This window comes from Pipra filicauda, unplaced genomic scaffold, assembly GCF_003945595.2.
Source record: "Pipra filicauda isolate LSUMZ 115617 unplaced genomic scaffold, ASM394559v2 scaffold340_size778089_pilon, whole genome shotgun sequence".
NCBI classification, from domain to species: domain Eukaryota; kingdom Metazoa; phylum Chordata; class Aves; order Passeriformes; family Pipridae; genus Pipra; species Pipra filicauda.
In genome coordinates this window covers 88,187-102,631 of record NW_024104466.1, presented here as the reverse complement: position 1 = coordinate 102,631, position 14,445 = coordinate 88,187, and the positions used below count along the sequence as shown (strand labels likewise).

Below are 14,445 nucleotides of genomic sequence, written 5' to 3'. Positions count from 1 at the left end.
AACCAAAACAAACCCCCAAAAACCCAACATAATACAAATGCTAACTCATTCAGTTACAAACTTTGGTACTTGGTGGTTTCAGGCAGTTTGTTCTCCCATGGCTATGATGTACTGAAGTGTTCCCAATGTGCAACACGCTCCTAGTACAATTCTGAGAGTGACTCCGCTGTTCTTCAATCCCAGGCTCAAGGCATCCCGCAGCAGGATCACTTCTTGTTTTGTCTAAGAACTTGCCACAGTGTCATCTACATTGAGAGCAGCTCAAAGAGTCCATTTTTCTCCAGTTATGTATCTTCTTTTTCTTATTTTTTCCTCCACAGGCAACAACCATCAACACATCACGTTCATGGCATTTTCCCCTTTGCCTTATAGCCCACCGCTCTCTCATCAGACATACCACCCACATCCTCTTAACAATCATTATCCTTACTTCACATTTGCACTTTTAAATATCTTTACACTGATAACTAACCCACCCCCTTAAAAATGGGAGGAAAAAGAAAGGGAGGGAAAATAAAGAAGAAATAAAAAAAGAAAGAGGAAGGAAAAAAGCACAAGCATTTTTAAAGTATGTGTTCTCAGGTAGCCACAAGTTAATGGTAATTTATAAGCATAAGGAATGACACTTTAGCCATCAACACTAGAGAATAAAGGTAGCTTTGAATGCAGACAAGGGGGAAAAACACCCCACACAATCCATAAATACATGTTAAATCATTCACAAAGGGTTAAATTTGACTAAGTGAAAACAACCCTGCTGCAAAAGACCAGAGCAACATTCTGGTGCATCACTCCAGTCCCGCTCAAACGTTTAACTGGATGCTGACCTAAAACACCTGGATAATTGGTTGTTGCAACCCTTGAACTCTGACAGCAGGGCCAGGAGGGAACTCGAGTGGTGCACAGGATTTTGCCCTGCTTTGCACATGGGCTGAATTTCAGCTATAACATAGTATGACTGCACCGTGAAACACATAATACTAGCAGCTTGTGAACCCTGACATGGAGGGCTTGACTCTAATCCAAGATATGTGGTTACACATCACCCTATCAACTGGAGAAATTCACCACTGGGTATACATGGAGGAGCACCATATTACCAGATTTTTTTCTGGTGAGCTTTTGTGATGTTATCTGCTGGGTCCAGCTAGACTCAAGCCCAGAGCTCTGGTTTTATATGTAGAAAGTGAGGAACCCAGTTCTTGGGTCTGCAAGGCACTCAGCACTCCGGGCCGAGTTCAGCAAAGCATTGCATTGGTGGGAGAAGGGAAAAAAAAGGTTTGCGCTTCCACTGAAGTCCCCAGCAATCTGCTCAGATATTTCGAGTGAGAGATGCACATGAAGGCTTTGCTGGACTGGGTCTGCAAAGCGAAGGACCTTCCAAAACTGACCCCTTGATGCAAACACAAAGTCGCTTTAGTAACAGACAAAATTAAGTAAACACGGTTTGACATTATGACTGACACATTCAATCGAATCTCCCCTGAGAAAAAAAATAGCTGTTGGTATTCCCTCATTTCATTGCTTTCGTCTCTATGGGCAGTAAAAGAAAAGTGCTGCAAAATTTTCCTCCAACAAATACATGTTGAAATCCTGGGCACTTGTTTTCTACGCATTTATTTTTTTTCCCCTTTCAAGTACACCGGGTGAAACTGTAAACCTGAGTTTGTGTGTGCAAACCTATATCTTGTAAACTGCAATGTGAAACTTCACTCCGAGCACCGATATAGGAAAAGATAGGACAGAAACACTTTTAAACACGGATGCTAGTATTATAGTGTGCGTACTGTACACGTGTGTGTCACAGTCGACGACCTACGCTGGTACCTGCACTGTCCTGCAGTCCCAAGTACTGTTTCATTTAACGCTGATAATCTAGTCACAACAGACTTATCAGTCATGAAAACGGGGAGGAGGCATTCATTTCCTTTAAGAGGCACTCAGCCTGCATCCCAATAGGAAGTTAAAGCTTGTAACTGTAGACTGTACAACTGAGGAGCACAGGGATTAAGCCTACACGTTATATGCTCTAGCTGGGCACGCCAAGCTCTTTAAAAAGGGTTAGAATAGTATTTTTTCATTGGATTTCCACAATTATGAAGATACATGAGAAGACATATGAGAAATCACTCACTATCTGTATACCTGCAGTGCATTTCATCCTGAGGGCAATTTCAATTTGTGCCCGTAAATCAATAAATCGCATTGAAATACAATCTCACACATGTGGTCAAAGACAGATCTAGCTGAGTTTTCTGTATCTTGAGAGTTACTCAAGAAAATGAAAATTTGGGGCTTATTTTAAAAATGGAAAACACTGAAACATCCTTAGCTTCAAGAAACCTCAAAAACAGGCGCAGGAAAATTCTGCCTGTGGGCAAATGCTTAAGTATAAACTTTTGGGGTTTGCATTTAGACTTTAAAATTACAATCTGTTACCTCAGGGAAGCTTTATGCTAAATAATTTAGGCTTGCTCATACATTTATTTGCTACCCAAAGTGCTTCACTGAACTGACATTTTGGACAGGGAGCAGACTGCTGTAGTTTAGTTTTAATGTCATGATAACAATTGTCTTTTGCTGAGATAGATCAGTTGCCAGTAAAAAACCAATCTCTTTAAGTAGAGTTCAACATAAATATCACTGCATTTTGAGTAATCTTATTTTATATTTTCTAGTTCAAAAGATAAATATTTTCTTAGCAAGTACAGATAGTGTAATTGTAGGCCTCAGATAAACCTGTCAAACAACAGCTAAAAAAACAACTGTGTCGTATTGGGGCTGTAACATTAAAAAATTCCTTTCCCAGGGAAATGACTAGGATCATGTTTTTAGCAATGTTGCAAATTAAGGAAGAATGGGCTGCAGTCTTAAAGAAAAATAAATGCTGTCCTCTCCTTTAGAACCAGGATTTTAAAATATTACATTCAATTTCTGGTTTCCCAGCATTTAAACACTGTCATGATTAAGGCAACTTGTGATGTTCAACACAGTACAGAGGAGCAAACAAAAAACAAAACCAATCAAATGTGTTTCCTGACATTTACACAATTTGTTTTGAACCATGCCAAAAAATAAACACTAAAGATAATTTTACCACTACAGCTCTCTCGGTTTGCAATTCCAAGTGAGAAATACAGAGTACAAAACCCCATTTGATCACAAATTGTTACCAAAACCTATAGGGAAGACCCTCATTACTGCAATAGGAGGGAGCTGAGGGCTTTATTTTTTCTCTCTTTTAAAGAGCTGCAGGGCTGCACTGGATCATCACCACACAATTGAGGGACCTGAATGAATCTGTGCGTCGATCCACACTGAAACACTGCTGCTTTACACCCTGCATTTTATAAACCACTAGCTACCAGCACAGAGGCAATGCTTAAAGCCTGCAGATTGGCTTCAACACAAAACCAACTTTGCACAAAATAATGCAGTAATTTAGCGTTGCTCACATAATTAAATGCAGGCATACTCCAAAACTGAGGGGCACTTAGGAGAAAACAAGAAACTTACACACTTGGTTCATATGATGAAGCAAAAAAATTGAGAAAACTGTAGAAGCAGTTTTTAGGATGAATGTTTAAGAGTTACCAACTGTATTTCAAATTAAAGAAGCGTAATTCTTCTTCCTTATCCCTGTGAAAAAACCCAAAGAAAAACAGAAAAGCATCATTAATATAAAGTAGATTGTTAGAGAGATGCCACAACCATCTGAACAATCTTTACTGTTCTAAAGAAGTGAATAATACCTTCTTTGTTTTCAATAATATTCTTGCTACTTATTCCTCATTCTTGGCTACTGCCAAGAATCAGACAATAGCACCCAACTTTTTAAACTGAGCCAGTGGTCAGGCACTCTTATTTTTCGAGCAGAACCCATCCTTGCTGCCCAAGGTGTGCAACATGCGGTGCCTCACAACGCCCCGGTTCCCCATGGACTGGTACGGAGGAACCCCACACAGTGCATAGGTAGAAAAAGGGCAATGTGATCTACCCAGGATTTAAATGATCCATCCGCTCACTTAAAGACATGGGCACTTTACTTACCAGCACAGCATCCAGCATTGCATACAGAAGCAAAAGGGCAACGACCCACAACCATGTGCTCCAAGATTTGTGGAGTTAAGACTTAAATGCTGGCTCAGGAAATCATACTGTTCGAGAAGAGTCATTAAGCTCACCATTAACTTTTACTGGTGTCAAGGTTAAGCACTATTTAAACCTTTCCTAAGTAGCTATGGTTTTGAACACAAGCTCATGCTTATTTCCATTCATAGACTGATTTACTAGATCAAATGTTGAAGCCTTTTTGGTTCTCGGAATATTCCTGTACTTCCCACTAAAATTAGATAAATGCTTTACTGAATGCTCAGCAAAGGCCTCAGCATAAGTAAATCCTATGTACTGCATAGTTCACTGTAAGTTGACATCTTGACTCGATAATGTAGAACATACATTCTGCTGAATGGGGAACAACTAAAACAAAGTTTAAAATATCAATTTATGAGCCTTTAAAAATCATTCATATATGCTATCCAAACAAAATTAATTTTTAAAGGCAGGTATAGATTTTCTGATGGTAGTTAGGAAGAAAACACAACTAATAAGTATAATTGCATACATATTCCTGTAACTGTAAGGTGGTTATGCACGTTTGAACGGAACAATGGAAAATATCCTTCTAATATTGGCACTACAATTTACTACAGTTGCTTTCTACTTTGTTACCTGTTATTTTCTCATTTATTTACCTAACACAAGGCAGAAACTCTACAGAGTATAATGTGAGGATAGATACTAAAATTCAAACTACATTTTCAGTTATTCAGGCTGGGAATGAGTAAGGCAGTCTGCACACTACAGGACGGTGCTGTCTAAGTTTGGATGCGAGCAGATTGGCAAGTTTACTTGAACTGAAAATTAGCAAAATTTTTCCCCCAGATGAAGAAAGAAGCAAGTACTGTGTTGCTACAGCAAGCAAGTACTATGTTGCTAAAGCTCCCCACCTACTGTGAGTGAAGAAGAGGGGGAAGAAAAATGGCCTTACAATATCTCTAAGAAACGCTCACATATTCTCTAATATTTGCCATATAAAAACTATTTAAGAATAGTTCAGAAATGGCACCTTGGATTTTGCCAGAATACAAATTGATGGGATCCATTTTATCCCATTGATTATGCAGAAAAGAGCACCATATAAAGAAAGAAGTCTTAGAAGTGAAGCAGGTGTGCAGAGGACTCGGTGACAATATGGCCACAGGCATCACACTACCACCAAAGCTACAAGTCACACTGGTCTTCAAAAGGTGACAGAGATCAAGATGGAGCAGTCCTTGACACAGTGGTACAGTTTGTGAATGAAGATGTGAAAAAAATAGGGCAAAGACGGGAAGAAGATATTATTTGCAGTGCAGAAAGGAACACAAGAGTGGAAAGAAAGCATTCATTCTGCTTATTTTGGCTAGTAAAGAAAAGGGACCTGAAAGGACAGTACTTTATTTAACCCCCACGCTCACTGATGAAATCTGGCTGGTCTAAAATCTGTTTTAGGATCTGCACAGCGTTGTTGCAATCAAAAAAACCTGTTCTGATGTGAAAGCATCTAGAATGAAAAAATTATCAACAGTTCACCCTCTGATTCATACAAAATTATACTGCTCTTCTCGTTAGGGGAAAAACATTACCCCAAGCAAACAAATGGTTTTAATTAGGAAGGGAACAACAGAAGAGATAGAGGAAAATAATGGAAAACAAAAGAAAGAGCAGATAATAAAGGAGAGAAGAGGAAAAATTATCCACAGGGACACAAAAGTTATGTAGGTGAATGAAAATAATGGGAAGAAGGTATAGATGCAATTCCCCTCTGGCATATACCCTATTTTCCACTGAGAGTTATATGAATAAACAAAGTCTAATGCCAAGCTAGATATGTCTTGCAGCACACAGGTAAAATTATTTGTTTTACTGACTTTCAGAACAGGCCAAGGGAAAAAACCTGTACACCTTATCCGTCACACACCAGCAGGACACCTACCTCAGGAGGTCTGAGACAGCCTGGAGGGGGCATCCCTCTCTGTATTAGACAACATGCACCTTGGCATGTTAAAAGATTAAAAGAATGGTAAAATCAACTTAACGTCTTCATACTGCCGAATGACTTTCTGTAATGAGTATGAAAAGTTTTTGCATCACCAGTCTTTCGGGGCAGCTTTCACACCTGTGTTGCAATGGTAGAGCTCTGAGGTAACACAATTAAGAAGAGTATCGATGCAGTTATTAACTTCACCACTGAGAAACAGCAATTTGCCAAGAGCATCACCCACCTCACCAGGTACGGTAGGCAAGCTTGCTACATGACATGGCAGGATAATCCCTGGGAATCGAGGGGTGGGTCACACTGGGAAATGTATTGGGTTTCACTTTCAAAGAGTGATATCAGAAAAGCTAGAGGTTTTTGTTTAAATGGGTGCTGTTAGAAATATGGGTGCTATATACCACACCTTTTCAAAAACATCAAGCCTCTAAACTGAAATCTAACTAATTCCTTCTGCTAGCAGTCTCAATTCAGCCAGTAGACCAAATGGAAAAAAAAAAATCAATTACTTTTTGCCATTTTTTCTAGATACTCTATGGAGACTTTACTGACAAGATGAAGTCAAGTAGGAGAGTAGAGCTCAAGTTAAATTGGAACTTTGCCTATCCTGAATGACTCATAAGGGCCAATGAAAACAACTTAACTTATAGCTAGGATAAATGAATGGAACTTTCAAGATAAAATATTTAGAAGCAGAGAAAAAAATAAGTGTATAAATCACATCAGTAAGGTTTCATTCAACAAATAATCTACAATGCAGTAGTAGATGATGCAAACTAAAAGAACTGTTAAAACAAAAATGATAACAAAAGTGCTGGAAGAAACCCTCAAGCATCCAACTGGACAAAACTCAACATAAACTGGTGACAAATCCAAACCTCTGACTCTCTGTTGCTGCTCTTTTTCTTTGCCTTTTCCTATACACCAAAAACCAGCTCTGTGAGTCTTTTGTTAAGCCACAGAAGATTTTGGTAGCTCTGCCCAATGCTGCACTTGATAAAGATGAGCCATACATTCTAATGCAAGAGAAAAAAGGTCCTGAAGGCACTTACATAATATTTCAGGTCTTTTAAAATGAAATGTCATTGTTCCTTGGGTATTTTGTAGGAGACATCCTGCACCATCCTGAGCCCTGGTTACAATGCATGCTGTATGCCCAGTCCCGTGCTCTCCTCCTTGCTCCAGGACAAGTATTCAATGCCCTTTGCACATGCATCCCTGAATTTGGAGGCTGGCCCTGAGTTACAGCCTAGGTAACTGGACACTGTTAGCACTGTGGCAGGCCAAGCTCCAAGTAGCTATGCAAAACTGTGCTTAGCAACGGTGCCTGTGGGCTCTTCTGGAGCTCTCCTGCACCACAGGCCCCTGCCAGCAGCTCCATGGCACTGGGAGAGCACACCAGGGTCCACCCCATGCATCCTACTCCCTCATCCCACTAATGAGAAGGACACGAAATAAGGGTTTGCTTCCATGAGACCCCTCTCCCACTCTTCTTGAGGCTAGGGAGAAACAGGGGCTCAAGGGCAAAGCGAGAGGTGCTCAACTCCTTGGGAGGAAGAGGCAAGAGGTGAGAAAATGGGAGGATGTGTTGCTAAGACGAAGGGACTGTTTCATGGCTTGGAGGATGATTCCAGAGGAGATGCCCAAACACACTTCCATCCCCAGGAGCCCCGAGGCTGCAAAAATGCAGGCTATCTGACAAGCAGCTCCGGTGTGCTTCTCCTGAAACTGCCTCCAGTCTGAAGAAAGACGACATTTACTGCTGCAAGGGATACTGAACTGCACCAATGGGTGTGTGTAACCTTTGTGTTTCTATCTTATGCCTATATTTTAAGCCCTGGTGAGAGCCCGTCTGTGGACCCTCTCCTCCTTGAGAAGCTGTGGCACAGCTGTCACTTGGAATTAACCAGGTCTGCCCTTAACCATCACTGGTGACTGTCGTGCCTGACAGCCAGCACTCTCACCTGCGCCCTTCACCGGTGCTCTACCACAAAGCGCATGGTGGTGCCGTCGAAGGAGGGCGGCGCGACGATCCTCGGGCCGGTGGCTGGCGCTGTTATGCTGATGACCGGCTTCGCCTCGGCTGCCCCGTGCCGTGGCGGCGGCGGGCCTTTGCTGGTAGCCACGTAGTAGGGACTCTCGGCAAAAGCTGCCTCTGCTGCTGCTGGGCTGCCAGGCTCTGCCGGAGCACTGGCATCGCTGCCCGAGTGGGACAGCGGGCGCTGCAGAGCGCCGGCGGGCAGCACGGTGGCGGTGGGCAAGAGCCCGGGGTAAAGCATGTACGTGGCGCCGTAGGCACCGGCATTGAGGGCCAGGGGCGAGAGGGGCAGCGGGACGGGGGCGACGGCCGGCTGCTGGGGCACCGGCACCTCCACGTACTGCCCGGTCTCGGGGTCGAAGAGGCGCCGCTTGAGAGGCTGCTGCACCGGCGTGTCCACCAGGTAGTACTGCCCGGTGCTCACGTCCAGCAGCACCTTGCGCTGCGTCTGTGGGAAGGGCTCGGTCGCTGCGGCCGCGGCGGGCACGGAGGGCGAGAAGCAGAGCAGCGGCGGGGCGGCGCCGGGCAGCGCGGCGAAGGGCAGCGGCGGGCGGTACAGGGTGGCGGGAGTGCCCTCGGCGGGCGGCGGGGCGGCGGTGGGGGGCTCCTCGGCGGCCGGGGGTCCGGGCGGGGGTCTGGGGCTGCCGGAGGGCTTGGCGGTGCCGAAGGGCTGCAGGCTGCACAGCGTCGCCGCCGCCGCCGCCGCTGACACCGGGCTGGGGCGGACGCCGCCACCCGCCCCTGACACCGGCACCGGGGAGGGCGGGGAGCCGGGCTCGGCGGGCGCCTTCAGCGGCAGGGCCAGGTAGTTCCCGCAGTCCGGGCCGCGCTCCGCATCGCCGGCGCCCCCGCTCCCGGGCAGGCGGGGCGAGCGCGGCGGTGCCTGGCTTGCCGCGGAGGGGGGCTTGCCCGGCCCGGGGGCTCCCGCTCCTCCGGCTCCGCGGAGGGTGAGGAGGGCGCGGGGAGGGGCAGGGGGCTCGGCGCGGGGGGGCGGCGGGCCGCGCTGCCGCTGCCGGGCTAGGCTCTCGAAGGCGGCCGCCTTGGCCGAGACCTTATCGGCCGTGTTGTTGGAGGGCCGGCGGGGCAGCCGCTCGCTGCCTGGCCCCTTGCTCGACGGCTCCTCCGCCTTATCCGCCGGCGGCGGCGGCGGGGGAGCGGCAGCGGCAGCGGCGGGCCGGGACCCGGCGCCTCGCTCCTGGCTGGCGATAAGGGAGAGGACGTGGCTGTCGGTGATGGGCAGAGGGTCGCTTTTGCGCTTCCACTCGCGCTTGTTGAAGCTGTACAGCTCCTCCATGCTCCTCACCGCAGCCGTCAGCTTCTCCAGCGCGTTTTGCACGGGCGCCGCCTTGCTCTCCTCCCGCGGATCCTCCTCCGACCCCCGGCCCCTCTCGGCGGGCGGCGGCGGGGGCTGGTGCCGCCAGGGCGCAGAGGATTTAGAGACGATCTTCAGCACGGCCGGCTGGCGAGCATCGCTCTTGTTGGGGGCGATGGTGGCCACCGGCAACCTGCCCGAGGTGCGGTGCACCAGGACGGTGCCTTCCGGGGGACAGGCCGGCGCCTTGCTCGTCGCCTTGGCCCCCGCCTCAGTGGGCTTGGTGCCAGCGTGGCCGACTGCCTGACAGGTGATAACCACGGGGGAGAGGGACCGGGGGACACCGGCGATGACCAGTTGCTGCCGGGACTTCTGCTCAGGGCCGCCTTGCTCGGAGGCGCCGCTGCCCTTGTCGCTGCTGTTATCCCCCGAGTCAGCGCTGTAGGAGCTTTTGATGAGCTTCCGCACGTCCCGCACCTGGTGGAGGATCCCCTGGGCTCTGTACTTGCTGTCCCTCACGTCGCGCACCAGGAACTGCGGCACCTTGTCGTGGCCGTCGCCGGCCTTGAGCGGCTTGATGTGCTGCCCCCTGCCCTCCTCCAGCGGCCGGCCTGCAATCTGCGGCGTCAGCAGCTGGGCGATGCTAAAGGCGGCGTCCCGGGGCTGCTGCACGCTGCCCAGGCTGATCTTGATCTCGGGTGCTTTGGGCTTGGCGGCGGGGGACGAGGTGGTGGTGGCGGTGGGCGAAGTGGTGGCGGCGGCGGGCGAAGAGGTGGCGGCGGCGGCGGAGCACTTGGTTGCCCGCTTGCCGGGCTCCTTCTCCCGGGGGGTGTGCTGAATTGCGGGGACGAACAGACGGGACATCTTGGTGGACTTGCCGGCGGAGATCTCGCCCAAGTCGGCTCGCCAGTCCTGCTTGTGCGGGAGTTTCAGCTTGCCGACGGGCGCCCTCTCCTCCTTCCTTTCTGCCTCCCGCTCCTTCCAGGACCTGAATGCGCTGTTCTGGCTGCGGAGGAAGGTGGCCTTGATGGCCTCCGAGGCGCTGCGCTTCACCTCGCACAGCTCATCCGACAGTGCCCTATCCAGGCTGCGGTTCCCCTCGCGGGGCGTTGATGCCTTGGAGGCCGGCGATCGACCACCGCCGCCCTCGCCCGCATCCTCCGCCGCCGCCGCGGTGCAGTCCGAGCCGCCCTCAGAGTGCCGGGAGCTCTGCCGCTGCACGCCAACTTCCCGCTGCCGCTCCCGGCCGGCGCCACCGGCGGGGTCCGGCTCCCGGCCGGCGCCCGGCCCGGTGTAGGAGGTGTCGGTGATTTCGCCCCGCTCCATCTTGAACTCGTGCTCCAGCTGCATCTTCTTGGAGATGACGTTTTTGAGGAGGCTGGAGGCGAACTTGGACTTCTTGCTGGATCCCTTCCCGCCGCTCTCTGCCGCTGGCGGCTCCCCGGCCTCGGCGGCATCGCCGAGGTCCAGCAGGGTCACCACCCGGGAGCCCGCCCGCAGCCGCCGCGGCGACTCGACGTGGGCGATCTCCCCGTCGAGCTTGCTGACCACGAACTCGAGGGCTTTGGTCTGCGAGCGGCCGGAGCGCAGCAAGCTGGGCTCGGCTCTCGGTCCCAGACTGCCACACTTGAGGTCCAGGTAGGTGGACCAGCGGTTGATGCCCAGGGCATTGTCGGGCAGGGAGGCAGAGGAGGCGCGGGAGCCGGGGCGCAGGGTGTCGAAATAGGGGTACGCCAGGCTGCGGAAAGCCCTAGCCGTAAGGTTTCGCACCTCTTTGTCGGCATCGTCCAGCTCGCTGACGGCGCTGGAGGCGCCGCTCGAGTGCTCCCCTGCCCTGGCGGCCCCGCACCGGGTCTGCAGCCGCGCGGGGACCGCGATGAACTTTTTCGTGTGGTCGCGGACCGCGTCCTGTTTTAAACTCGCATTGCGGTCGGGAGCCGCGGCGACACGGAGGCTCATGTCGCCTTCATGCTTGGCAGCGTAAACAGTGTTTTGCTTTCCACGCACGTTGCTAGACTCATTTATAGCCCGGGAAGCGGCTTTGATTGATAGGAGAAGCTGGGCGGCCGGGCTCCCGCCGGGGCGGCCGGACTGCTTGGACCGGCTTTCCCCCGAGCTGGCGCGCTTGTCCCCACCGGGGGTGTCGTGTTCGGAGGTAAGGCTGACGATCTCGGTGCTGCTGGTGTTGTCGATGCTGTCCGTCTGGTTGTTGGGGTCGCTGGTGGTCGTGCTTAGGTAGCAGCTATTCTCCTCCTCCTCCGTCAGCGTGTCCCCCGGGGTCTCGTCGCTCCCGAAGGAGGCGTAGTCCACGAAGGAGTAAATCACGTTGTTATCCTCGAAGTCCCAGCGGGCGGCCAGCCCCGCGTCGAAGTCCATATCGTGGTCCACCTCGCTCAGCTGGATCTCCTGTGTGCTGATATAGTGCGCCTCGTCGCGGCCGCCGCCGGGGGGGGTGCCCGGGGGAGGTCCGGGGGGGGTCGCCTTGCGCCCCGCGACCTCGTCCTCCTCCTCGCTTTCGTATCCGAAGGAGGACGAGGAGGTTTTGCCCTCCGTTGACACCGGGTCGCCCATTGCGGGAAAGCCGTCCGTCTTAGTCACCGGCGAAGGGCAGGAGGAGGAGGAGGACTCCGGGCAGCCCCCCAGCTCCGGCGGCCCGCCGCTCCCTGACGCTCCCCCGGAGCCGGAGCCGGGGCCGGGGCCGGGGCCGGGGCCGGTGTCAGCTCCGCATCCCGCCGCCGCCGCCACCTCCGCCGGGGAAGGCGGTCGATCCCTCCCGCTGTCCGAGGATGCTGGCCCCGTCGCCTCCCCCGAGGATCCACCTTTCGCCGAGCCGCCATCCTCAGTGCCGCCGGCTCCGCTGTCCCGTGCGGGACCGGCCACTCGCTCCACACCGCCGGCCGGGGCCAGCTCGGGGCTCTGGTGGCTCTCCTCTGGCCCCCGCGGCGAGCCGCGGATCTCCACATACGCCGTCTCCTCCTCCTCCTCGATGGCCGACTCCGGGCTGGGTTTCGGGCTCGGTCTCGGCTTTGGGCTTGGGCTTGGGCTCGGGCTCGGAGCCCGTCCCGCCGCCGCGACTTCAGGGCCCGCTCGGGGGCTGGCGGGCTGCTGGCCGGGCGCGTCCATGCCGGGGCCGTCGGGGCGCGGCAGTGGCCCGAGGGGGCGGGCAGGCACGTGCCGGCGGGGACGGGGGGGCAGCGGGCCGCCCACCCCCTGCCCTCCCCTCCCCTTTCCTCCCCTCCTCCGCCCGGCGCGTCGGCTCCCGGGTCGGGCGGACATCGCCGCCGGGGGGCGGAGGGGTCGGGCCGGTCCGGCCGGGCTCGGCTCCCCCCGCAGCTCGGAGGGACAGGAGTGGGCCTCTTGGTCACCGCAGGAGGGTGGCCCTGCGGATCCCGAGACGGGCCCAGGTCGCTCTCGGTTTTTCGAGATGGGCTTCACTTGCTCGGCCCCAGGCGCCGACTATACATAGAGCCAGCGTCGTTAGGATGGATGAACAAAATCTTATTTTAAACGTCTGTGTTTGCCGGAATCAAGGAGCCCGGACACCCTTTGGAAGGGAAGAGCTGCCCGTGCCTCCAAAGATGCTGCCGCTGCCCGGCTCCCCCGGGAGCCGGCGGTACCGGCTGGAAGAGACAGCTCCCAGGACACCGGCTTGCAGTAGGCTCGTCTACAGCAAGTGCACCCTCGTCCCACACGCAGCAGCGACTAAACAGTTTTATCTTCCTTTAACTACCCCCTGCACCCTGTGTCCCCACTCGCAGGAGGTGTGTTTCAGAGGGAGACCCCACGGATGCCGGTCTGGCCCTTCACCTTCACAATAGTCGAGAGAGCCATCGGTCAGGGGACCCAAGCTGCCTTTTTCCAAGAAATTCAGGTTTAGACATAACCAGCACTAAAGACCTATTAATAGTCATTTCTGTGGCATGCCTGACCTTTCGTGGCTGAGAGCTTTACTGAGCAGTCCCCAAGATGACACACCAAAAATCACTCCAGCACCACGGAAGGAAAAGGCAAGCTGTTAAACACCGAGGAGAAATGAAGGAAAGCAAGCAACTGAGGAGCAGCCCTCAGGTATACAATGAAGATAATGTCCTAAATTTACAGCTTAAAAAACGAATAAGCACCTGAATGCTTGGGTGAGCAAGTTGTCATTTTGCTAGTAACGTTGAACTGAGTTAGGGGAGGGTTGTGGAAATCCCTAAAGCAAGTACCAGGATCCATGACCCTATTGCTGCATGCACTGGCGTGGTGTGCAGCTCTGCCAGGGATGCCACAGGGATACAGGGACCAAGAGGCAAAGCAGATGCCATCCCAGACCTTTTCCTGGAACTGTCTATGTTGGAACAAGGGTTTCCCAGTGCTTCCAGCTCCTCATTCTACCCCGTAGCCAGGGTGCTCTGCTGCCATCCTCCCCACGGGGCGCCAGGGTTCTCCAAATTCAGAAAGTTTGGAGCAAGTCAGGTGACGTGCAGTGAGGCTCTTCACATGCAGCAGGAATAACTGATTCCCATCCTTGCTGATGCTGTCCTGCCTCCAGTGTTCTGTTAATGAGAAGCTGGGCACCAGCTGTCAGGAGTACTAGGCTTACCCAGCCTTAGTCTTAGCCCAGATCTATGTAGCTTCAACTCCCCTTGTACACACAACTGCAGTTCTCCACAGAGCTGTGGTAAATGGCATCATCATCCCTAAACACAACTTCACTGGGTTTTCTGTCCCATCCACACACATTTTAGACTTGCTGCTCTGTCCCAAGCACCCGTAATAAAAACATGGTATAACTAGAGAAAGGCAGTATTTTAGCACATTATTAGAGAGACATCTTGGTTTTAATTGATGATGGGACAAAAGTAGATCCTTGAATACAGTCCTTTCCCCATGCTTGGGGTGCAGAGGAACATTATGTTTTAAACCCCAGTCATTCACTGTACTTGGGTAAGCCCTGGCAGCTGTAGCAGCCCAGCCTTCTGCTCTGCCTCTGCCTTCTACCAGATGCCTCCTCTC

The 14,445-nt window shown here is 52.2% G+C and overlaps 1 protein-coding gene across 1 annotated transcript; it reads right to left on the bottom strand.

Annotated features, from left to right (window-relative positions):
* CUNH4orf54 (chromosome unknown C4orf54 homolog) lies at positions 1 to 12,570 on the bottom strand. The gene is made up of 2 exons (XM_027738157.2): positions 8,062 to 12,570; positions 1 to 3,639 (listed from the first exon to the last, which is right to left on the bottom strand). Exon 1 carries the CDS (start codon positions 12,568 to 12,570, stop codon positions 8,071 to 8,073), a length of 4,500 nt encoding a protein of 1,499 aa, XP_027593958.1. The 3' UTR covers positions 1 to 3,639; positions 8,062 to 8,070.
* Positions 12,571 to 14,445: the final 1,875 nt, after the last annotated feature.